Here is a 24,616-nt window from a genome sequence, read left to right as displayed (position 1 = left end):
TGTATGTATGATATCAGACAACTCTTAGCTCCCTCACTTGTTAACTATGTTAATTTTATACTGTCTACCTTATCTGATACCATGACTGGTTTTCAATACAAATAATACATTGATTGGTCTCATTTAGTCTTGTCGTTTTTGAGTTTAGCTTAGATTAGATCAGTAGAATGCTCTGTTTGTTGAAATCTTGCTTGTTTAAACTGTTAATTAGGCCTCATTTCTATTTTGACACAAATTAATTGTCCATTTTTTATGATATAACAAGTTGAGCTTTTTTTTTTTACATTAACTTGAACAACATATCATCATTTCAAGGATATCTTAAAAGGCAGGCAGTGAATTACATGATTGTTAGATGATCAAAATGTTACATGGTCGTGAAATCATGAATCAAACACTATCCTGATGGATTCGAAGGCGACGGAACAACATAATCAACGATAACAAGCGCATCAATAGAATCCCTAACCTTATCTTTCTGATTAGCAATATCAGAATTCATCTCCAAAGAATCCAATTCATGAATCCCACCAAAAACCCCAATTGAGCAAATCTGAAACCCTTTAGCTCTCTCCTTTGAAAAATTCTCCCCAACAGAAAACTGCTCAATTCCGCTAAAACCCCCCTTCAATCCGGCGGAGAGGTGGAGGACTGTTGGGAGAGAGGTGAGGGAGTTGAGGGAGGTGAGCATGGTGGAGAGTTGGGTGGTGGTTGCGGTGGGTTTGATGTTGAACAGGACGATGTGTTCGATGATATTGGTGGTGGTGGTGGACATTGTGGTGCGGGTGTAGGGGAGAGAATTGCGGCGGAGGGGAGGGTGGCGCGTGGTGAAGTGGGTGGTGGGTGTGGTGAATTGTGGGAGAGTGGTTGCGCACAGCATTTCGGGTTTTTTTTATTACTTTTTTTTTTTATTACTTGATTGACAAAGTTCTTAAAAAATTAGATTTACAATATACTCCCTCCGTTTTTAATTCTTGCTCCATTTCTATTTTTGCACCATTCATTTATCCTACTTTGGCTAAAGTTTGTGATTTATACCTAGATTATTAAAAAATGTAGTCTTGTGGGTACTTGTTGGAATCATCTCAATAAATAGGTTATTAATTTTCAATTGTTAGAATTTATACTTATTGATAATTAAAGATATTAGTGATCAAAGATTAGCATAACATGCGTGTCCAAAATAAATGGAGCAAGTATTAAAAAACGGAGGAAGTAATATTGTACATTAGTATAATGTTATTCTAAAATGTGATATAGGACTAGACACTTGTTTTTTTTTATTGACCTTAATTACGATGTGGTCAAATTGCCATTGATATGTTGATCTAGGAGGTACTCAGTGAGTCAATTGTTACTTTAAAAAAAAAAAAAAGGCACTCATTGGTTTAAGTACGAAAGAATAAGACTTAGGGCATGTTCTCTTACGTTGAAATTCAGTTCAGTTCAGCTCCTAATTTCCTTCTCTTATAAAATATTTATTTCAGTTCAGTTCAGCTCCTAATTTCCTTCTCTTATAAAATATTCATTTCAGTTTAATTCAGTTCAGTTCAGCTGAATTCAGTCAATGAGAACAGACCCTTAAGATAAAGGATTTGTGTTGTTGTGTGGGTTAGCCTGAAGGTTCAAAGTCTCCATACCATGGTGACAATTTAAATAGTAGTATAATTTTAAAAATCATCATTAGCATTTTAAAAACGTTGAGCCAGATTTAATAAACAGTCATTTATTAAAACATGCAGCACTAGAGCACTAGTACTCTAGTAGTAGCAATAGGCCAATAGTCGGCCAATATTGGTGGCAGTGTTGGGGAATTTATTTCATGAGTTGAACCTTGTTTAGGACTTGGCCGGTGGCTATCATAGCTTCATAGGCTCTGAGCTGTTTTGAGTATTACCGTGTTGTTTTTTTTGATCCGAAGTATTACCGTGTTGTTAATTTGTTGTAGAAAGGTTTTTGACTTTTTGTTTAGGTAATAACTGAATTCACATTGTAACTTTTCCTTTCTAGAACTTTGACTTGCAAAGTGGCAACCTACCATATCTTTCATAACCTAAGTAGCTGGCCATTTGTAAAATTGTGTTGACAATTTGGCATTAATTGATTAAACCCAATGGGTATAAATAAATACTAACTTCGTACCATAATCGTATATGATTGTGTTAAATATTAACCTTTAACAATATGATATGAAGTTTACATAAAAACTAATGATTATTTAGTAAACATTTATCAATGTATGATTTTGTCATAAAATTTCAAACTTAAATTTAATTTAGAAGCTACATATAAGGCTTATTAGCTTATATGCATCAACGGAATGCATGTATCATAGATTAAAAAAAATTATTTGAAGTATCTCATCGCTCAAATTCAACACGAATCAAATTCACTCGACCCGAACCGATTATAATCTAAAACCCCATTTCCCACTTTTAGGACCCCTATTTCTCTAATTTCTAATCTTTAGAGATATGAACTAAAAGGCCCAAACAAGTAAGACCCTTAAACTCATAGCCCAAACAAACAACTTTTGCAACTTTACTTCACCATCCCAAATCAATAATCTACAATCCCATATCCAAAATCAAAAATAAAGATAACAAAATCCATCCATTCATTCATCCACTCATCAAACTAACAAACCAAAAAAAAAAAAACGATGAACACCACTAAATTCCTCCATACCCAACTCTTAAAATCACCATTAACACCCCTTATTCAACTCTCACAACCAAGATCACTCCCACGAGTTCATCTCCCTCTTATTCGCAGCACGAGCAATGGCCAAAGCAATAACGAACAATCATCAATTCCTCCAATAACCCCGCCGGAAACGGTGGAGATAAAATTTCGTAGAGGATCAAGAAAGCGGAGACGACAACAAGAGCTGCAAGAATCCGGTGAAGCACCAATGATGAAGGCAGTGGCAGATAAGAAAAAATGGGAAGAAATGAGTATGTCTGAAAAAGCAATAGAGTTGTATATGGGTGAAAAAGGGTTTCTATTTTGGGTTAATAAATTTGCTTATGCTTCTATTTTTATTATTATTGGAGGTTGGATTTTGTTTAGGTTTGTTGGTCCTTCTTTGAATCTTTATCAGTTGGATACTCCTCCTCTTTCTCCTCAAGCTGTGCTCAAGGGTTAATTTCAGATTAATACAAGGATTAATTCAGGATTATAATTATAATTATAATTATAATTATAATTATGTCTTTTAATTTTGTTTTTATGTATGTATGTATGTATGTATGTGTTGTACCCCGATTTTGTAATGTCATCCACAAATAGAAGATGATATAGTCAAGAGGCAATAAAATTGAGAATTACACTTTGATTTTGGCCGGGATTTTTTTTGACATGCTAAGTTTGTATTGGTAAGAAAAAAAAAATGTTCATAATTGATTGGACTTGACGAATCTATATTCTATGACATTAAAGGCGAATGGAAGAGATGAGCCTAACTCAACTAAACTCATTTTAATTAATTCAAATTTTAGCTCTAAATACTCCGTATTAAATTTACTTGAAGCATGAGTAGAGTGATCATCTTTTGGATATTTTAATGTACTAATTTACTCGCATGTTTGACCTAATTTGAATCTAAATCCGAGGAAATTAGTTTCAACACATAAGCACATCACTGACCACCTAAACGTACATTTGTTGGTTTTTCGGACGAAATCCTTAATATTGTACATGACGCTTACTAAAATAATGTCCTATGTCAAACTTAAATGGACCTTAGCTAAAAGAGCTTGTTCATTATCAGTTTTTTTGTTTTCGGTTTTTAATTTCAAATTCAGAAATCAAAAATAAAAGAATTAGCTTATGTATGACAATTTTAGTTTCATAATATTAAGAAGTTCTTATATCTAAAAACCAAAAACTAAAATTTACATTGATACCAAACAAGCCCTTAATTTTTGGTCTTCATATCTAGTTGCTTAAATGTATGTCAATTTCTTCATCTGATATACGGAGTATCAATTATTAGTCAAATGACACCTTTTGTATTGATGTGCATTATGAGCACTATTCAAGCGAATAAACGGTCTATTTGCATTGTAAAGTATTTTCTAGTCAACAAAAATAAATAAAATTAGGAAGCTAGTTTATGGAAACCGTTACAAAGTAATTACAAAGGACTTGGAAAAGTAAAAAGATAGTCGTTTTCTTCATGAATGATAATGGGAGCCAATGTATCAAATCACAAACAAAGAAGATCATTCACTTCGTACATTCTAACACATGAAAATAACGTCAAGCATCAAAATCACTCAAAGATAGCATAAGAAAACACAAAATTAATCATCACTCCACAAAAATACACATCACAAGTATGGGTGTGACAATTTTTTCTACGCATGCAATTGAAAATTACAACAAACTATAGTAAATCCATTATGTAGAGTAACGGTCCATCAACGCTCTTATTAATCTTATGTGCCATTATATTTCCAACTATCTTTAATTTTTTTATATATTATTATTATTATTTTTTCCCAAGATTCCAATTTAATTAATTCTTGGTAAAATTGGGCAACTAGGAAATGGTCGTCGACCTAAAAACGTTCTTATGTGCCATTATAATTTACTTTTAAATGACAAGCTATATGAAATTTAGGATGATTTGGAATTTAGGATGATAAATTAGGTGCCAAACACGGTATAAAATGAGGAAAATTCTCGTAGGTAAACTAATCAAATGTTTGAAGAATATTATTGGAAGATGTGAACTCTTTTGTCATCTTATGTTATTATCTACTCGTACTTATTATGTATGCTTAGTTCAACAGTTTAATCCACTAGGCTACTATGCTAATTGGATATAGGCCCATTTACAAAATCACTTAACATTTTTTTTCAATAAAAAATTTAATTTTTTTTTTTGAAAGAATTAATTATTTTATTTTATTTATCAATGTTTTATTCTTATTTTTTTTAAAACCATATAAAAGTACATTACCTCTAATAATTACGCTTATCATTTATCAATCTACCTATCTAACTACATTTTTTAAATATAAAATCCATCTAATTAACTACATCAAACTACTCTTAATCCCTTCCTTTTGTACTCTTTCTTTGAGCCTAAAGATCCGTATCAAGCTCACCATTGACAAATAAAATAAAAAAGAGAAATACTACTTTCGTTTCTTGTAATTGCAATGAAAGTTTTTATTTTTTTATTTTTTTTATTTTTTTATTTTTTTTATTTAGTGCAACGAAAGAATATATATATAACAAATAATATTCATATGTTGCAAATAATAAGAAATATATATTTAGTATATCAAAAAAGGGTGACTCTTTTCTTATAGGACATATCATCTTGTACATTGACACTAAGACCAAAGTCACACCTATATGACTACTTGACTGCTTTGCCAATTTGTTAGTGTATGCATAGAGGAAAAAAAAACATTTACTCATTGATAAACAACATTTGTTTAAGAAATGTTAAACTATAAGTAAAAATGGGTCACAAAATTGTTGACCAATTTACAAAAATGTCATTTGGACTAGGTGAAATTGATGATTTGTTTAAATTTTGCCACTTGATAAATAAATTTTTTTTATGTTCCTAAAATTATGTGCCGGTCAACGTGTAACACTTATTATAACACGGAGAGAGTAGGGCTTTTTCGGATGATACTTTGGAGGATCACTATCTAGCTAAGCTATGAGCACAATCAGTGTACTTGATATCTTTCAAAAAAAAAAAAAAGCAGCGTGTACTTGATTTAAATGAACTATAAATATAGGCATCATCTACCTTTAACAACAAGAACACCGCATAGCGCAGTGGATTAGCGCGTTTGACTTCGGATCAAAAGGTCGTGGGTTCGACTCCCACTGTGGTCGGTTGATCTTTTTTTAATTTTTTTAATTATTAATTTTTTTAATTTGTGTCGGCAACATAAATGCTACGAGTACTATAAAATATAGATTTATGCTACCCTACGTAGTACGTACCTCCTTTGATTATAAATAACACTTAGCAATTTTACAATTAAATAATAAATAGTACTCCACTAGTGTTTGGTAGACTTTAAACAAAGATAATGCATGTAACATATACAATAGATTAATGTATGATGCTAATAATTGATATAGTTGATCCTTGATGATGCACTAAACTTTCTATTTATATATATTACATTACTCAATCTTACTATAACAAGAAATTAAAACTAGTAGACATATTATTGAGTATTTTATCAATCAAGAAGATAATAATTAATAAGATGTACACTAATAAAGTTTATTACTCAACCTTGTTTGTAAGATCATCAGAAGGTCCAGTAACACTAACAAGAATGTCACTGAAACTACGATGATCGGTTTGTTTGTCTGATGATGACGATGATGATGAAGACGATGATGCATCTAACAAAGGCTTGACGAGAAGAGGAAGTGAAACACCAATAGTAGCAATGAGGCAAGATGCAGCTATAACCGGCTCTTGTGCCACCAATCCTCTCAACTTCTCCATTATTTTTCCTCCCATTTGCTTATGTAGCATATAGAAGTGAAATAATATGTTATATAGTTTGATTGTTTTTGAAGAATTATGTTATTAAATTTATACATATACAATTTGTGGTATTTTAAAGTTGTTGGAATATATAGCTAAATAATTAAGGTGCTTTTAATTGATGCACTAAATGATTCGTTGAGTTTGAAATAGACATATGAAGATGGTAGTAGAACCCTCTATAAGATTATATTGTAGAAGCTTCATGCAAAAAAAAAAAAAAAAAAAAAAAAAAAAAAAAAAAAAAAAAAAAAAAGTGCATGTGAAAACTTATATTATTTGGTTTGATTGACGAGAACACAAGAATTTTCACTATTTATTGACGAGCAAGGAGCTTTATCAAATAGGAAAATAGACAATACGAAGTAGTTCTAGTACTCCACAATAATAATGAGTAACACTTGGGGGAAAAAGCAATTTAAAACTTTAACATAATTGTTTATCTTAAATTACAAAAATATTTTTTAAAAAAATCGATAATTAAAAAGTGCAAATTAATTGGTGCAACTAGAGTAAATTGAAATTCAGCCTTCATATAAATGCAGGACAAAATTCTTAGTCATATGCATCTAGCATAGTAGCCTAAACTCTTACATGAGGAGACACTAATATTAAATTATATTGTAACAAAACTAATTAATATAATTATTAAACAATCACAAGCAAGGAGATGATATTTCAAGGAAAAAAAAAAAGAAAAAGAAAAAAACAAGGAGATAAGATAACAAATTAGGGCCTTAACTAAATGCCTCAACTAAGCTGAACTGAACTGAATTGAATTGAACTGAATATTTTATGAGAGGGGGATATTAGAAACTGAACTTTACTGAACAGAATTGAAAATAAGCTGAAGAGAACAGATCATTAATTAAGGATGCAATTGTAATGAGCTCACTTGAACGCTGAATTATGGTATATGATGTAATATATTACATATATAATAATATGAGTACAGAGTATATATATAGCTTATTACTTCGTACTATAAGGGGTGGAGATTTAGTTAGTTATAAAGAACCGCCAATATGGAAGATGTAATAAGCATATTTGAATATACTTGGCTTCAAACGTGGTGAAATTGACCAAACACATGCATGCAAAAGAGCTAAGCTTGGAATGATTCACTCAAAAAACAACGTATCAATTTTGGTCAAAAGTCAATAAAATCTTCTCTGATCCTCTTAAATAAAATAAATAAATAAGTTAATAAAATGGTGTATGTCTCCCATCTAGAAGGAAAGGTGTACTAACGAAACGTGCCCAATTAATAAGCGGATTTGACGGTGGACTATTTTTCTTTTGTGGGGAATATTTCTAAAATTAGTAAAACGTCTAAGCTGAATAAATTAATTGAACAAAAGCTACGTTATTAAATTAGTTTTGGTCCAATCTACAATTCTGCATTTAATTTCATGTTGTACCAACAGAATATGTTCCAACGGTATAGCGGTCACTGAGTAATTTATCAACTTATTACCGATTGATTTCAAGATCAGTACTTCATATTTAGATAATTTAAAGTGAATAGAAATGTTATACGGAGTACGAAGTTCAAAATATCATCTTTTAATTATTTATTCATTTATTTTTGTCAATTAACCAATATACTTTCATATTAGGTAACTATAAGATATGTACAGATATCAAAGATAATCTTATACAAAATATATCCTAAACCTAAGATGAGAATATTCTATGGATATTCTCTATCACACCCCCGCAGTCAGAGCGGGAAAAAATCGGATGCTCAGACTGGATCTGAATCACGCATCGAGCGGTAAGGATAGTATGGTAACCCATGATCAAAAGAGAAGTAGTAGACATGTGCATGTGATGACGATGAGAAGCAACAACCACGACCTACATAGAGTAGAGATAAGCACTGCTTGGCCGGAGGAGAAGGAGAAGAGCCGCACACATACTTGGGCTAAGTTGCAGATCCAGAGAAGAAGAAGCTAAGGGATCAAACCATCATCGGGAAGAAGACACTACACTACTACGTGAAATCACAGTTGAATAAAAACAAATAAAATAGCGCAAGAAAAGATTAAATTTCACCGCTTGAAATTTATCTCAAAAGAGAAACCCAGGTAGCAAGAAACAATACTCCACAAAGATTCCAAGTGCTGCAACAATAAGAGGAGCCAACTTGATAGCAAAAGAGATGTGCAAAAGTAGTTGACCTTAATCTGATATACGACCACCAAAACAAAATCTATGTGATTATGTGAAGAAAAACCAATGGAACAATGTAAGAATCATTGTTGGTCATGAGGAGGTGGAAATAGAGTGCGGCACATGGAGAAGGTTGGCAGATTTGGTTACTGCCAGTAGTGGAAGGCGGTAGTGTATGCGATTGCCACCAATGATGGAGGCGGCTTTCGCGGTTGCTACTATCGGTGGGAGGCGCAAGGTTACATAAAGATTCTAAAAAAAAAAACTTTGAGAAAAGGAAAAAAAAAAAAAATCTATATGTGTGTGTTTGCGGAAACATAAAAAGTTTGTGTATATCCCGCCGGTGGGTTTAATTTTGCAACCCACTGGCAGGGTGAGAATTTTTATATATGATCCCAAGATCTCACCTAAGCTGTGATACCATGTCAGATAATATAAACTCCTCGATTGGAGTGATTTCCATTGATGAATATTTATAGGGTTACAATGAGAAACCTAATCATATTAGGAAACTATAAGATATGTACAGATATCAAAGATAATCTTATACAAAATATATCCTAAACCTAAGATGAGAATATTCTATGGATATTCTCTATCACTTTGTATTAGATACTACTTCCTCCGTTTTTAAATACTTGCTCCACTTTTCTTTTTCGGCTGTTTTTAAATTTTTGCTCCATTTCTCTCACCTAGTGACCCAACAAATATCATGTTTTATTAATATCATATTCTCTCTTCTCCAATTTCTCCACTACTTTTGCATTTTACAATTTTTTTTTATTCTTCCACCAACCCCACTACCTTCATATTTTATTACTTTCTCCAATTTCTCCTAAAACTCCGTGCATGGAGAAATGGAGCAAGTATTTAAAAACGGAGGGAGTAATAAAAAATGATTTTTTAAGCTACGCCCCTAAACTTTTTTGGTTTCTAAGTTGTGTCCATACTTTTTCAAACGCCTAAGGCTTCTAAACTGTGCTCTCAACCTCACTTTTTATGTATTAGCAATAACCTTTGCCGTTAACAATAATTAACGGACGTTAGGGTTCGTTAATTGTTGTTGCTAGTTATTTATTACAAACATTTAAAAAAAATTAAAAATAAAAACATTAAAAAAAAATAATAATAAAAAAAAATTCCCCCACGTCGAACCCTAACCCCTCCTCTAAACTCATCGGAAAATCGGCCGACACTCCACCTTAACCGGTCGGCAGTACTGTACCTCCCCATCCGACCCTCCCCGACCCCCTCCCTTTCCCCTAACCCCTGCCGCATTCACCTTCTTTCTCGAAACTCCAACCAACCGATTCGTAAAAAGCATGGGCCGGGACACGTGTAAGCTAGACCAATTAGAAAAGGAGACGTGTCAAAATAATAATGCCACTTAACTTTCGTTAAAGGATATGGTTGTCAAAGGATATTGTTGATAAAATATCGTGAGATGGAGGACACAACTTATAACTTTAAAAAAAGTATGGATACAAATAAGAAATTCAATAACTTGGGGGCATAGGTTAGAAAAACCCTAAAAAAATCTGAGTAATTCTTTGTCAAACTGTAAGCAAATGTAAAATCCAAAATATTGCGATTATTGAAGACCTATTATACGTCATCCAAAAAAAAAAAAAAGTACTACGGATCGTGGAGTAGTAGCTATGTCATAATGTGAGGGGGTGGTATGGCCGTTGAAAAGTATATTACGAATATATTAACAATTTAATCGTTTCTTGTGTTAAAAATGATTTATCATCACTAGATTACTAATGTGTTATTCAATCATGCATGCTATAGGTTGAGTAAGATAATTAAGTTAACAAGTAACAATGATAGCTTCCTAACTTATTTCTTTTTAACTTCCCATACTTTCTCCAATTTTTAGAATGAGAATTCTTTTTAAAAGAACGACCTATCATAATCTATGCACCCACAAACATACAACATAGTGTACATTATCCTCTTGCTTAATTATTTTTTTACAAAACGTGCATGTATGCATATTTTGTTCCGCTGAAAGAGAAGTGGATAAGGAGGAGTATGAATAATTACATGTCTTATGTATGGCTGATCATACCATATGACCACTTTTAAAAGAGTAAAGTAACACCTATAACATTAAACGAGTAACTCCTACAATATTAACCCCTGTAGCATTGATTGAGTAACCCCTATAACACTAACGAGTAACCCCATGATAGATGGTCACAAGAAATATAGTCAACCACATATAAGAATTTATGTAATAATAATAATAATATAATTCACAAACTAAGATATGATTCGTGCCAAGTTGCCAACAATTGCAAGAAAAATTTGCATCTCTTTGATATCGGACTTGTTTGAGATGCTTAGCTTTAAGCCAACAAACATGTCAACATGTGTAGGAGCTCTTCAATTCTATCAACAAAATCTGAAGATTGGTGCATGTATGATATCTTTTTAAAACACCCAAAAAAAAAAAAACACACACACACACATTTTTCAAATCAAGTTGTTGCATTGAATTTCAAACCTAGGCCAAACTCAATGCAATTCGAATGTTGACATTTTTCATATGAATGCTAATTCTGCCAAATTAAAGCAACGCATTACCGACTTCATGTCTATTTTCCGTTGCCGGCGTTTAATGAAGCATAGGGTTGGTAGGAGATAAATATAGAGGAAGGATAGAAGACGAATTTCTCACTTCATGCTAAAAATGAACGGTCTATATCCATTATTGTACCATAGTTTCTAATTTCTTTGTTATTGAGAGCAATTTGTAGATGCGTTGTTTTTCAAAATAGCTATGTTAATACTTAGGGTTAGGGATGGCAACGGGTCGGATCTGGACCGGAACCCGGATCCAGATCCGTTTTTGTATCTAGGATCCAGATCCGACCCGGATCTGGAAAATGAAGACCCGGATCCAAGTCCGACGGGTCCACGGATCCGGGTCCGGATCCGGGTCCAAAACGGGTCCAATATATTTTGCCTAATTTTTTGAAATAAATGTAATGTTTGGGTCAAAAAATTTATTTTAAACTTTCGTTGGGGGGTTATTAATTTCAACCTTAATTAATGTTATACACCTAATCTAACAACACAAAGTAACTAACTTATACACTTATTTTTTGTAATAAAAATTATAAACAATGGAAAAAAGTACAATACTACATATACGATAATATATTCTATAGTTTTGTAGGCCAAATTTCAAATTTTTTATCTTAAATTCTCATTAATTGTTAAAATATATTATACTTATGTAAAATTTAATTTAATTATTTTACTGTATTTTTTTTTAAAATCAACATTTTACAATTATTACACCCTAGAAGGCTAGAGACACACCGATCGTTAAAAGTCAAATGAAACAGTCTTTTAGAGCTAGATCAGATCGAGTGACTAATTAACTAAAAGCATCAACCCACTTTAGCTTGCTATATGTTAATCCGTAGTACTTTGTATGCAATAGTGTTGACTATAATTAAATAAATACCCACAATATATATCTGAAGGTGGAGAATGAGTAAACTCCAAAAATGAAAAAAAATAAAAAAAAATAAAAAAAGAAATCCAAAATAGGTTCATCTAGAAGATTAGGCAATATAATTGGACGTAAATCATGATATCACTATTCATACTAGTCACAAGAAACCCCAAAGAGGTGGCATCTCAACATAAAAGTTTAATATAGAGTAATTGTTGATTTTTAAAAATAATTAATTACTTCGTACTAGAAGCTACTTCAATTACTTGGTTAATTAATTACTTGACAATATCAATGTAGAAAATCTAGATGAACTATAAGATTGGACCAATTGTGAGTTGACAAGAATGAATATAATCTTAGGGTCCTCATTTCACATGTATATAGTGACTTAGGATATGGGATAAAAGTAGGTTGGGTTACTTGGGTACCTTGGGGTGACGTAATAAGTACATTTTTTTTTTACCTACCTACATATATATAAATACATAAAAATTATAATAAAAGTATTTAATTTAATAAAAGACAGTTGGTTGTTTGTGGACTATTTCAATTGCTGTCTCTTTTGAATTTTTTGACCTTATGAAGAAACAAATTCAGAGGTCTTCCCTTTTGTTGCCTTTGTCAAAAAAGTGTCCTACAACGTACTCCGATCCTTGTCTACTCATTAATTATTACTTTGGAGGTTATTAAGTGTGATAATTCATTTTTTGGGGTGTGATTAGCATATTTTACACTGATAAGTACTTTCTTCATTTTTAAATGATTCGGAATATGTTTTCATACTTACTTAAGCTACTCTTGCATGATTTATACTAATGGCAGGATTTTGATTTAGTAAGGGGGATTGGGATACCGCATTAATTGCGCTAACTAATAGTGAGTGTCGGGAAATGCTTAGTTACTCAAATTCCTTACAAAAATGTAACAAACACAAAGACTCAAATTACACTTGAAATTAAAAATTGTTTTCACTTGAATTAAAATTAGTTTAACACAAACAAACCCGAACCGAAACTAATGTAATTGGTAATTGTCATTTTATAATGTTCAAAACTTAAATACATGAGTATGACAATAGGGATTTACTTAAAATAAAACAAATCATTCATCACTCGCATATGATTATACCAAATAAATCATCATCATGATATGAGTCTCTTCTCTTACGTTGCTTGATTCTTCTATCCACAATAGTTTCAATAATTCAACTTGGTCACAAACCCTAGCTTAAGTTGTCATAACACCCCTTAAATCCTGGTGCATGTATAGTAAGTACTTATTAATTAACAAGTCAATTGAAAATTATACAATTATAAAAACCTTCATTATGTTAGAATTCAAATTATTATAATTTTTGTTTTACTTTCATTACACAATTTTCATAACTGAAAAAAATTTGTTCTGCACATATTTTGATTTTCATTCCTCATATCTCTGTATCAATATAGAAAATGTGTCTTTAATAAGTTTATTAATTTTATTATTAATTGTACACGTATTAGGTTCATTATTAGGGTTTTATGCGACTTCAGCTAACTAACTTACCTTTAGTAAACTTGAAAAAAAAAGAGTGATGTGAATGGGAGAAAAGGTAATATTTCTACTAATAGATTTGTATTTTTTTATTTTGTTTTTAAGGATCTAAGAATTTCAATATTTTGGCAATTGTTATGGATGTTTTAAGTAGATAGTAGACCATTTTTATACTTGATAGAGGAATGAGGGCCATGACAATTTTCTATGACAATCATTGAACTATTCTATCCGTCTCTAAATAAAATTTCATTTTTTTCTTGCTTACTTATATAGTTATATTAATTCAGCATTGACCAATTATAAATAGCTAATATATATAAATGTTTTTGTAAACATATTTTCTAAAACTAAATCCTACATAATTAATAAAATTTCAGACAAAATAAGCTTATATGCTTTAAAATGAATTTCGAACCAAATAAGTCGAATCAAATAGAGCCAAAGCCAATGTCTAGATTTCAAATATTACACGTAGTTTTCATCTTTTAAGTGTTAATCTTTCAAGCACGATATTTATTGTTAAAATGTGAATAGTAACAATTTTCACCTTTTAAAATTAAAAAGATACGAATAGATCTTAAAGATGAAAATGTTGAGTGCCGACCGCTTAAGTGCTCCTCGAAATATGTGTGATAATGCGCGTACTTTAATAGCTCTCCAATTAGGGAAAAAAATACAAATAATTAAAAAATAAATAAAGAAAAAAGTAAAAAGTCCTCTTTGTCTCTAGAAGGTCCAGCTTAGAAGGTCAGTTGGTGCTGCATAATTTGTTTGCTAATGACAATTAGTAGTTTAATTTAACAAACAATTTACTTTACTATTATTGCATAAACATCCAATTTGGAAAATTTTCAACCGTATTATTACACTCAACCTACAAGTCAAAATTAGATATTTTTACATTTTATAATGTCTCATAAAAGTCATCTTTCCTATATAAGTAAAGTTCCTTTATAATAATTATATTTCATTCATAAAAGATTTAAATGATTTTTGGAACTTTGTTTAATAGGTTTATACGAGTATAATGTATAACGGCTAATTTTACTCAAATTAATGTTAATTCGTCACAAATACGAGTATTACTTATTTTATGAAAGATATTAATTAAGGGTCTGTTCACATTTACTGAACTGAACTGATTGGAGCTGAACTGAGCTGAAATGAATATTTTATGAGAGAAGGAAATTAGGAGCTGAACTGAACTGAAATGATTGGAGCTGAACTGAACTGAACTGAGCTAAAATGAATATTTTATGAGAGAAGGAAATTAGGAGCTGAACCTGAAATGAGGTGAACTAAACTAAGGGTCTGTTCTCATTGACTGAACTCAGCTGAACTGAACTGAACTCAGCTTAACTGAACTTAACTGAATATTTTATAAGAGAAGGAAATTAGGAGCTGAACTGAACTGAACTGAACTGAATTGAGCTGAACTGAACTGAACCGAACTGATCGAACTCAGCTGAACTGAACTAAACTGAACTGAACTGAATTTCAACGCAAGAGAACATGCCCTAATTAGAGCTGAACTGAACTGAAATTAAGTAAATATGAACAGGCCGTAAGTCACTTCAATCCATACAAACATTAAGTACAAATTTTAAATGTGATACATACAAATAAATGTTTTTCTTGTGAAAATTACTTCTACACAATCACGAATAACATTTATTGTAGAATCATGACCCGTATTCAGTTATTGTATTATAAAGGTTGATAATCTTTCTTATTAAGATGAATCCTCTATAATTTTTGACTTACTTTAGTTGGACTTATTATATAATTATATTACTTGACAAAAAAAAAAGGGGGGGGGGGGGACTTATTATATAATTATATTACTTGACAAAAAAAAAAGGGGGGGGGGGTTGGAGGTTTGAATGGATGATCAATAAAAAAATATAGTTTAATGAAACACATTTGCTTCTTAAGAGAGAAATACACTAAAAAAACAACGTGATTCACATTACATTCTAATTATTTAGATCCGTATTATATTGTAGATAATTTTAATTTTATTTCATACAATAATTAAAAAGATTCCTTCGTATTATTATTTATACAAATAATTTGTCTGCACTCCTTAAAATAATTAAATCTTTAAAGACAAAAAACCATGAGCGCAAATGTGCAATGAGAGGATTAAAAAAAATAGCAACCCATTAAGTATTTTATTCATACAAACAAAGCACACCTTATTAAATTATTACTAAAAAAAAATTAATTGAATGCAACTTGTCTAAATTATTGAAGATCATTCGAATATTATACCAGCGTATAGCCTTGTAGATTACTACAATCCATGCCACGAGTATAAAATGATCACAAAAGGCTATCCAAACAAAAAGTATTCTAATAAAAATTGAATAAGTGTCTGTTCTATAAAATCTATTCATCTGATTTTCACTTATCATAACTTATTTTAACTTAATTGAACTTAGATAACCCTTATCAAAACTTATTTTTCCTGAACTAAATTTAAAATAAGTGAGAATTAGGTGAATAAAATGACCCTATTTTGCACACATTTTGTCAATTTAAAATTTTCAACGAGCAAAAAAAAATTTAAAAAAATAAATCAAACGAGCAACAAAAAGGCCTTTGATAAATCTACAATCATAAAATACGTATGGATACACGGTAAAGCGAGCATAAGAATAATCAAAACAAATGAAACCAAATAATTACACATGTTACCCTAAAAATGAAAACGTTGCCAAATGAGAATACTTAAGAAAAAAATCACTAAATTTTTTTTTTTAAAAAAAATTAGAACCTCCCTGGAAAATGGGAAAACTCTTAAAATAAAAATAACGACTTTCAACCCTTGAAAAATCTCTAGGCCGCCCTTCAACTACTTAATTGATTCCAATAGTAAGAAACTTCCTTTATTAAAGGATCTTCATTCCTATATAAAGTCATCACCTCTTTCGTCATCCTCTCATTCAATTCATTCATTTTACAAATCAAATCTTTTCATACACTTTAGCTTTTATATTATATTTTTCATACTTTAACATAAACGGTCCACATTATATTTCATATATATACATAACCCAACCTTTTTTTTAATTAGCAACCCAAACACTCTTACTACAACTTTCATAATTATTTTTTTTGTTTTTTTTGTATAATCATAACAATTTTTTGATTCATTTTACACTAATCATCGAACGCAATTTGGGTTGTTTTTTGTTTTGATAACGACGAAGAAAAAGAGGTGTTACAAGTATTATTATTGGGTATAAACAAATTTGGTGTTATTAATTAAGGAAGTATGGATGGGGCGGATATGGCTAAGTTTGGTGGGAGTTTACGACGGAATGGTTCGGTATGGAGGAGCCAAAGGTCCGACGCAGTGTTTTCGCAATCGACGAGGGAGGAGGATGATGAGGAGGCTCTAAAATGGGCTGCTCTTGAGAAACTTCCTACGTATGATCGTCTAAGGAAAGGTATATTGACCGCGTCTCATGGTGTTGGTAATGAGATTGATATTCAAGCTCTTGGGTTTAATGACAAAAAGAGCCTTGTTCAAAGGTTGATTAATGTTACTGAGGAAGATAATGAGAAGTTCTTGTTAAAACTCAAGAACAGAGTTGAAAGGTACTTTTTTTGTTATGCTTTATTTGTACAATTATTGGTTATTCATATCGAGAGATACCAGTAGTTTTAGGTGTACTCGAAAACAACTGAACATGTCGTGTTTAATTTCAGGGTTGGGATTGATATTCCGACAATTGAAGTGAGATATCAAAATTTAAATATTGAAGCAGAAGTATATGCTGGAAGTAGAGCTTTACCATCATTTGTTAATTTTTTGACAAATATTGTTGAGGGTGCTTTGAACTACTTGCATCTACTTCCCAACCGAAAGAAGCATTTAACTATTCTTCATGATATCAGTGGTATTATCAAGCCAAACAGGTAAACAATTTTACTGAATAAAGAAAAAATAATATATAATTATAATTTATATGAGCAAAGTTTAATTATTTTTTTCATGTTAATAATTAATTAGTGTTTATTTATATTAAATAATTGTAGGATGACATTGCTTTTGGGTCCACCAAGTTCTGGGAAAACATCTCTGCTTCTAGCTTTGGCAGGGAAGCTTGACAAAGAACTTAAGGTACATAATCTTTTTTCATGTACAATGAGTTAATCTACTTGTTTAAGTCTTTAAGAGGAACATTAATACATTTACACGCGTAAATAACTATATTTGTCTATATAGCCTTTGAAACTTGATCACGATTCTAGGATTTTAATCTTATGTACCACTCTTATATGTACGAGTCACGTATGGACATATTTATGAGGAGACGAGTTTCATCAAACAAATTCCTAATTTTTCCGGGCCCATCATTATCAAAGAAAAGTCAAAATACATGTTCTGTGTTTTTTTTTTTTTCACAATTCTTTTTCAGCAAATTGGACCTTTTTACTCTTTAAGGAAAATTGAGTCAAATTTGTTGATTGTTTTGGTTTATAGCTTAGTATAACTTTGAATATGTATAATTTCTTTATAAAGAATACAATCTTAATATGAATTTAATTAAACATAAACAGGTTTCTGGGAGAGTAACATACAATGGACATGACATGAATGAGTTTGTACCACAAAGAACAGCTGCTTACATTAGCCAACATGATGTGCATATTGGTGAAATGACTGTGAGAGAAACCTTTGCTTATGCTGCTAGATTCCAGGGTGTTGGATATCGATATGGTTCGTTCTTTTCCATTAATCTGTGCAATTGTTTCCTATACAATGATGTTATTCGAGTACTCGATTGATAACTAATTGTTCCATGTATCGAATATATTGCAGAAATGTTAGCTGAGTTATCTAGAAGGGAGAAAGAAGCTAACATTAAGCCTGATCGCGACATTGATCTTTTCATGAAGGTATTTTATAAACATCGAAAGCAGGGCACTCAGTTTGGACTCTGTTTTTTTATAATGACAATTTTGACTGAATAATCTAAGTTATAGTATAACTAAATGTTTAATGTTAAATTAGTTGAATTATAAAAACAGTAGGAAAAAACAGGGGAAAAACAGGGGACTCTGTTTTTAATGAGACTTTTTCTTTCAAAAAGGTGTAATGTACTAATCTTTGCTAATTTGTATTGTTATAGGCCTCAGCAGTTGAAGGTGAAGAGGAAAATGTCGTTACGGATTATATCCTAAAGATTTTAGGATTAGAGAATTGCGCTGATACTATGGTAGGAGATGAGATGATAAGAGGTATTTCGGGTGGACAAAGGAAGAGAGTTACAACTGGTAAGAACATAATCTTAGGTTTACAATGTTAGTACTAAAATCATCACTCATTTTATAATACTAAGTTCTAATATTGGTCTACTTAATATAGGTGAAATGTTAGTTGGTCCATCTAAGGCATTGTTTATGGATGAAATATCAACTGGTTTAGACAGTTCTACTACATACCAAATTGTGAACTCAATCCGTCAATCAGTCCATATTCTCAATGGAACCGCGGTCATTTCTCTTCTACAACCAGCACCCGAAACATACAACCTTTTCGATGATATCATCCTTCTTTCGGATGGTCTTGTTGTGTACCAAGGTCCTCGAGAACATATCCTCGAGTTCTTTGAGTCCATGGGGTTCAAGTGTCCGGACAGAAAAGGTGCAGCTGATTTCTTGCAGGAAGTAAGTAGCCAACATAAAAGCTTTCCTAGAAACATTTTATTGTACATACTTCATTTTTCTAATAAGATGATTTTTTGTGCATAACAGGTGACTTCTAAGAAAGATCAGCAACAATACTGGATAAGAAGGAATGAGCCTTACCGTTTCATTACATCTAAGGAATTCGCCGAGGCATTCCAGTCCTTCCATGTTGGAAGGAAGATTGCTCAAGAGCTCGGCGTCCCCTTTGATAAGTCTAAAAACCACCCGGCTGCTCTAACAACGCACAAGTACGGTGTTGGACCAAAGGAATACATCAAAGCATGCATGTCTAGAGAGTTCTTATTGATGAAGAGGAACTCCTTTGTCTACATCTTTAAGATTTGTCAGGTTCGCCTTCATTTTTACACTACTTTTTCTAGTAAGGAATGATATAATATATGATGATTACTAATAATGTTTCATTGTAAATTGTTGTGCAACAGCTTACTATAATGGCTTTCATTGCAATGACCATCTTCTTCCGTACCAAGATGCATAGGGACAGCGTCACAGATGGTAACATCTTCACCGGTGCACTATTTTTCTCGGTCACGATGATTATGTTTAATGGTATGGCAGAGATGTCTATGACAATAGCAAAACTTCCGGTGTTCTACAAGCAACGAGACCTCCTCTTCTTCCCTGGGTGGGCTTATGCCCTTCCCGGTTGGATCCTTAAGATCCCTATAACCTTCTTTGAATGCGCTGTTTTTACCTTCATCACATACTATGTCATTGGGTTTGAACCTAGTGTTGCAAGGTACGTACTAACTCCTAATTAAGCTCTTCACATTTTTTTTTAGTCCTGCCTTTTATAACTTATCATGATTATATGATGAAAAATAATTATTTCGATCTCTTGCAGGTTGTTTAAGCATTACCTCATATTGATCCTAGTAAATCAGATGGCGTCTGCTCTATTTAGAGCCATTGGATCATTAGGGAGAAATATGATTGTCGCGAATACATTTGGAGCGTTTTCTTTGCTAGCACTCTTTGCCTTAGGAGGATTCGTTCTCTCACGAAGTATGACTCTTAACAAAATCCTAGTCTTATAATTAAACTAGTTAATACATTATTCCCTTGATGCTTATGTTTGTTTTTCGATTTCAACAGACGATGTCAAGCCATGGTGGATATGGGGTTACTGGTCTTCACCTATGATGTATGCTCAGAATGCTATACTTGTCAACGAGTTCCTTGGAGATAAATGGAAAAAAGTACGATTTCTTTACATTTATGCTTCATGTTGTGACATTCATTTATGCATACAACTTGTTTATAACATTTTTTATCCTGTATTTCACAGATTCTTCCAGGGGACACTGTAGCACTCGGTGTTAAAGTCCTAACAGGAAGAGGCTTTTTCCCACACGCGTACTGGTATTGGATCGGTGCAGCAGCATTAGTCGGATTTGTCCTCGTTTTCAATGTCCTCACCATATTTGCTCTCACTTTTCTCAATCGTAAGATCCTCTAACACTCACTTACTATTACAAACTTTGCTGATTTTATAGTCATTTTTCCTTTGATTACCAATGAATTATGCTAAATTGTCGATATGTATTCAGCATTTGGAAAAGCTCAAGCAGTTCCTGATGATGAAGATGAAAAGAAGAACAATAGAAGTGGTGGTGCTTTGGAGATGACTGCAGGAAGAGCAATGCAAGGTGATGATCAAGCCGATTTTTCTTAACCTTAAGTCCTTAAGCATGTGTTATAGTATTTACAAACTAAATGTATTAATCAATTTCTAATTCCACATGTAGAAAATGGAAGTGAAATCGTTGTTGAAGCACCAGTGAAAAGGGGAATGGTTCTTCCCTTTGAGCAACATTCCATTACATTTGATGAAATTCGATACTCAGTTGACATGCCTCAGGTAAAAATACAGCTCTTCAACTAGTCCCATTTACATATCTAGTGATTCAAAATGATGGAATTTATTAACCAGTAAAATGCATCAAAATTTACAGGAAATGAAAGAACAAGGTGTGGTTGAAGATAAATTGGAACTTCTAAAAGGAGTTAGTGGAGCTTTCAGGCCTGGTGTTCTGACGGCTCTCATGGGAGTTAGTGGTGCTGGAAAAACCACCCTCATGGATGTTCTTGCTGGTAGGAAGACTGGAGGTTACATCGATGGAGATATTAAGATTTCCGGTTACCCAAAGAAGCAAGAAACTTTTGCTAGAATTTCAGGATACTGTGAGCAAAATGATATCCACTCGCCCCATGTCACTGTCCATGAATCTTTGCTGTACTCAGCTTGGCTTCGATTGTCTCCTGATGTCGATGTTAAAAAGAGAGAGGTAGGTGTAATTATTGATTTTTACTTGAATACCTTAAAATTAATGCAGTGGCGAATCTAGGCTCAAGGATGTTTAATTTTTTATGCTAGAACTAATTTTTGTTCCTTTATGTAGATGTTTGTGGAAGAGGTGATGGAACTGGTTGAGTTAACCACATTAAGGGGAGCACTTATTGGGCTACCGGGTGTGAGTGGTCTCTCAACAGAACAACGAAAGAGGCTTACAATCGCAGTTGAGCTAGTCGCAAACCCCTCAATCATCTTCATGGATGAGCCAACTTCAGGGCTTGATGCTAGAGCTGCTGCTATTGTGATGAGGACTGTCAGAAACACAGTCGATACAGGAAGAACTGTGGTTTGTACCATTCATCAACCTAGCATCGATATCTTTGAGGCTTTTGATGAGGTAAATAATTTGTCAATTGAGGCCTGTTTGTACTGTTATCTTTCTAAGAATTTCTAGGCAGAAAACTAATGATAAAGGATGCATAAATGCAGCTATTCTTGATGAGAAGAGGAGGTGAAGAAATATATGTTGGACCCTTAGGACATCATTCTTCTGAACTAATCAAGTACTTCGAGGTAAATTAATATTCTATATAACAATCTTAAGACTTCATTTCATAATCATGTATATTTGTATTTATGTAATTAACATGCATTTGAATTCTTCAGAGTATCCAAGGAGTACCAAAAATCACAGATGGTTACAATCCCGCGACATGGATGTTGGAGGTCTCAACTCCAGCACAAGAGGTAGCACTTGGAGTAGACTTTACAGAACATTACAGGAATTCAGAATTATACAGGAGAAACAAAGCAGTGATTCAGGAGTTGGGAACGCCTCGACCTGGTTCACAGGACCTCTATTTCCCTACTATATACTCCCAATCATTCTTCTCACAAGTCCTGGCTTGTTTGTGGAAACAGCACCTGTCATACTGGCGTAATACTCCTTACACTGCTGTCAGATTTGTCTTTACCGTGGCTATTGCTCTCACTTTCGGAACTATCTTCTGGCAACTTGGAGGCAAAACGTAAGTTTAATTTGTTCAACCTACAACCTCCGTTACATATCAGTTGAGTTCATGAAGTTTATCGTACTAATTGATTGTTATTTTTCGTGTTTTTCCAGGAGTAAACAACAACATTTAATCAATGCCATGGGTTCGATGTATGCTTCTACCCTGTTTCTTGGAGTCCAAAATGCATCATCTGTCCAGCCTGTAGTGTCTATCGAAAGAAGTGTCTTTTATAGAGAAAAGGCAGCAGGAATGTACTCAGCTTTGCCTTATGCTTTCGCTCAGGTACTTACAGTCTCACTGTCGACTCCCCTGCTTGTTACTAAAATATGTCATTCCATGTAATTAGTTAATATTCTAATGCAACTATTGAATTTCAGGCGTTGATTGAGATACCATACGTTTTTATGCAAGCAGCAACATATGGTATCATAGTGTATGCTATGATCGGGTTTGAATGGACCGCTGCCAAGTTTTTCTGGTACTTGTTCTTCATGTTCTTCACTCTCCTATACTTCACATTCTACGGTATGATGGCTGTGGCAATCACACCAAACCATCACGTTGCTGCTATCGTTGCTGCTGCTTTCTACGGAATTTGGAACTTGTTCTCTGGATTCATTGTCCCCAAACCAGTAAGTTCAAATTCCTCCAAACTAATTCTCATACATTAATGCTAAAAATGTTATTGTAATATGATCAACCAGCAGTGTCAATATAACAATATAACATGATAAAAATTCTAATATTCGCGTCTTATTGTTAAAAACTTTGTTATGCATCTAGTCCATCTATGACAATTTTATGATACAAGATATATGAATATTAACATATATAATGCTCAATTATTGGCTCCTAAACCATTTTTTTTGTTGTGTAACAGAGAATTCCTGTATGGTGGAGATGGTACTACTACCTTTGCCCATTGGCCTGGACATTGTATGGATTAGTGGCATCACAATTTGGAGACGTAACAAAAAGGATGACAGATAGCCACTTTGATCCGCCCACAGTGCAAAGATATGTCGAAGAATACTTTGATTTCAAGCATGACTTCCTAGGGGGTGTCGCGGGGATAGTCATTGCCTTCACCATCCTCTTTGGAACCATCTTTGCTTTCGCCGTCAAGTCCTTCAACTTCCAAAAGAGATGATTTAACCATTTTGAAACATACTTGCATTGCCATTTTTGGCATAACTCTACAAGTATACATAAATTTTTGTTGTTTTACTTAATTTTGTACTATAACAGATTCTTTTCTTTTAGATTTTATGAGAATAAACGATCGTATATATGTAACATGTATAATATCGAGTATATAGCCAAGCATTACAATTAAGAATAAAGATCTTAATTCAAATTTTACCATCAATGTTATTATTGCAATTTTAGATAAACTTGTGATATTTTGTCCTTGTACTTCTACAAATTATTAAATCTAATCTACCTAGAATCACCCTTGTATTTTGCGCTTTCATAATCACCCTTGCAAATAATTATTGGCCTATATTGATAACATGATTGGTTTACATCGAGTTACCCTTAATTAGAAAATAAATATTTTTTCGCTTTGTTAGCTAAAATTAAATTGCAACTTGAACATTATTTAATCCGACAAAGAAAATACTTCTAAATTTCATACATTTTTTCATTAATCCTCACCGACATACCAAATACCTTCTTGATAGGCATGACCGCATGAGCTGCATTTAAAGATTTCGAGTTTCGAGTTTTATTAACTAAAGTTAAACACAATGCAATTGTTCTTCATCCAAAAATAAGTATCCCATGCATCCTTATAATCAACTAAGAAGTGATTGAAGATCAAATAATTTATGATATCAACCTAAAATTAC

General features: G+C 32.5%; 1 protein-coding gene and 1 non-coding gene across 2 annotated transcripts; both read left to right on the top strand.

Annotated features, from left to right (window-relative positions):
* Window positions 1-5,794: 5,794 nt before the first annotated feature.
* On the top strand, window positions 5,795-5,868 carry TRNAR-UCG (transfer RNA arginine (anticodon UCG)). Its single transcript has one exon. It is a non-coding gene; the product is annotated as a tRNA-Arg (tRNA).
* A 10,846-nt stretch (window positions 5,869-16,714) lies between these two features.
* Window positions 16,715-24,138, top strand: LOC145620439 (ABC transporter G family member 40-like). Its single transcript, XM_081675115.1, has 21 exons — window positions 16,715-17,333; window positions 17,445-17,654; window positions 17,775-17,859; window positions 18,300-18,459; window positions 18,562-18,638; window positions 18,872-19,016; window positions 19,108-19,409; window positions 19,497-19,778; window positions 19,874-20,190; window positions 20,296-20,456; window positions 20,547-20,650; window positions 20,740-20,896; window positions 21,002-21,100; window positions 21,200-21,312; window positions 21,407-21,739; window positions 21,854-22,144; window positions 22,237-22,320; window positions 22,414-22,775; window positions 22,874-23,045; window positions 23,141-23,395; window positions 23,644-24,138. Exons 1-21 carry the CDS (start codon window positions 17,008-17,010, stop codon window positions 23,911-23,913), a joined length of 4,305 nt encoding a protein of 1,434 aa, XP_081531241.1. The 5' UTR covers window positions 16,715-17,007; the 3' UTR covers window positions 23,914-24,138.
* The last annotated feature ends 478 nt before the right edge of the window (window positions 24,139-24,616 follow it).

This window comes from Chenopodium album, chromosome 27 (genome assembly GCF_948465745.1).
Source record: "Chenopodium album chromosome 27, dcCheAlbu1.1, whole genome shotgun sequence".
Classification (NCBI taxonomy): Eukaryota; Viridiplantae; Streptophyta; class Magnoliopsida; order Caryophyllales; family Amaranthaceae; genus Chenopodium; species Chenopodium album.
The sequence above is the reverse complement of the archived record's forward strand: the minus strand, read 5'-3'. Positions and strand labels throughout refer to the sequence as shown.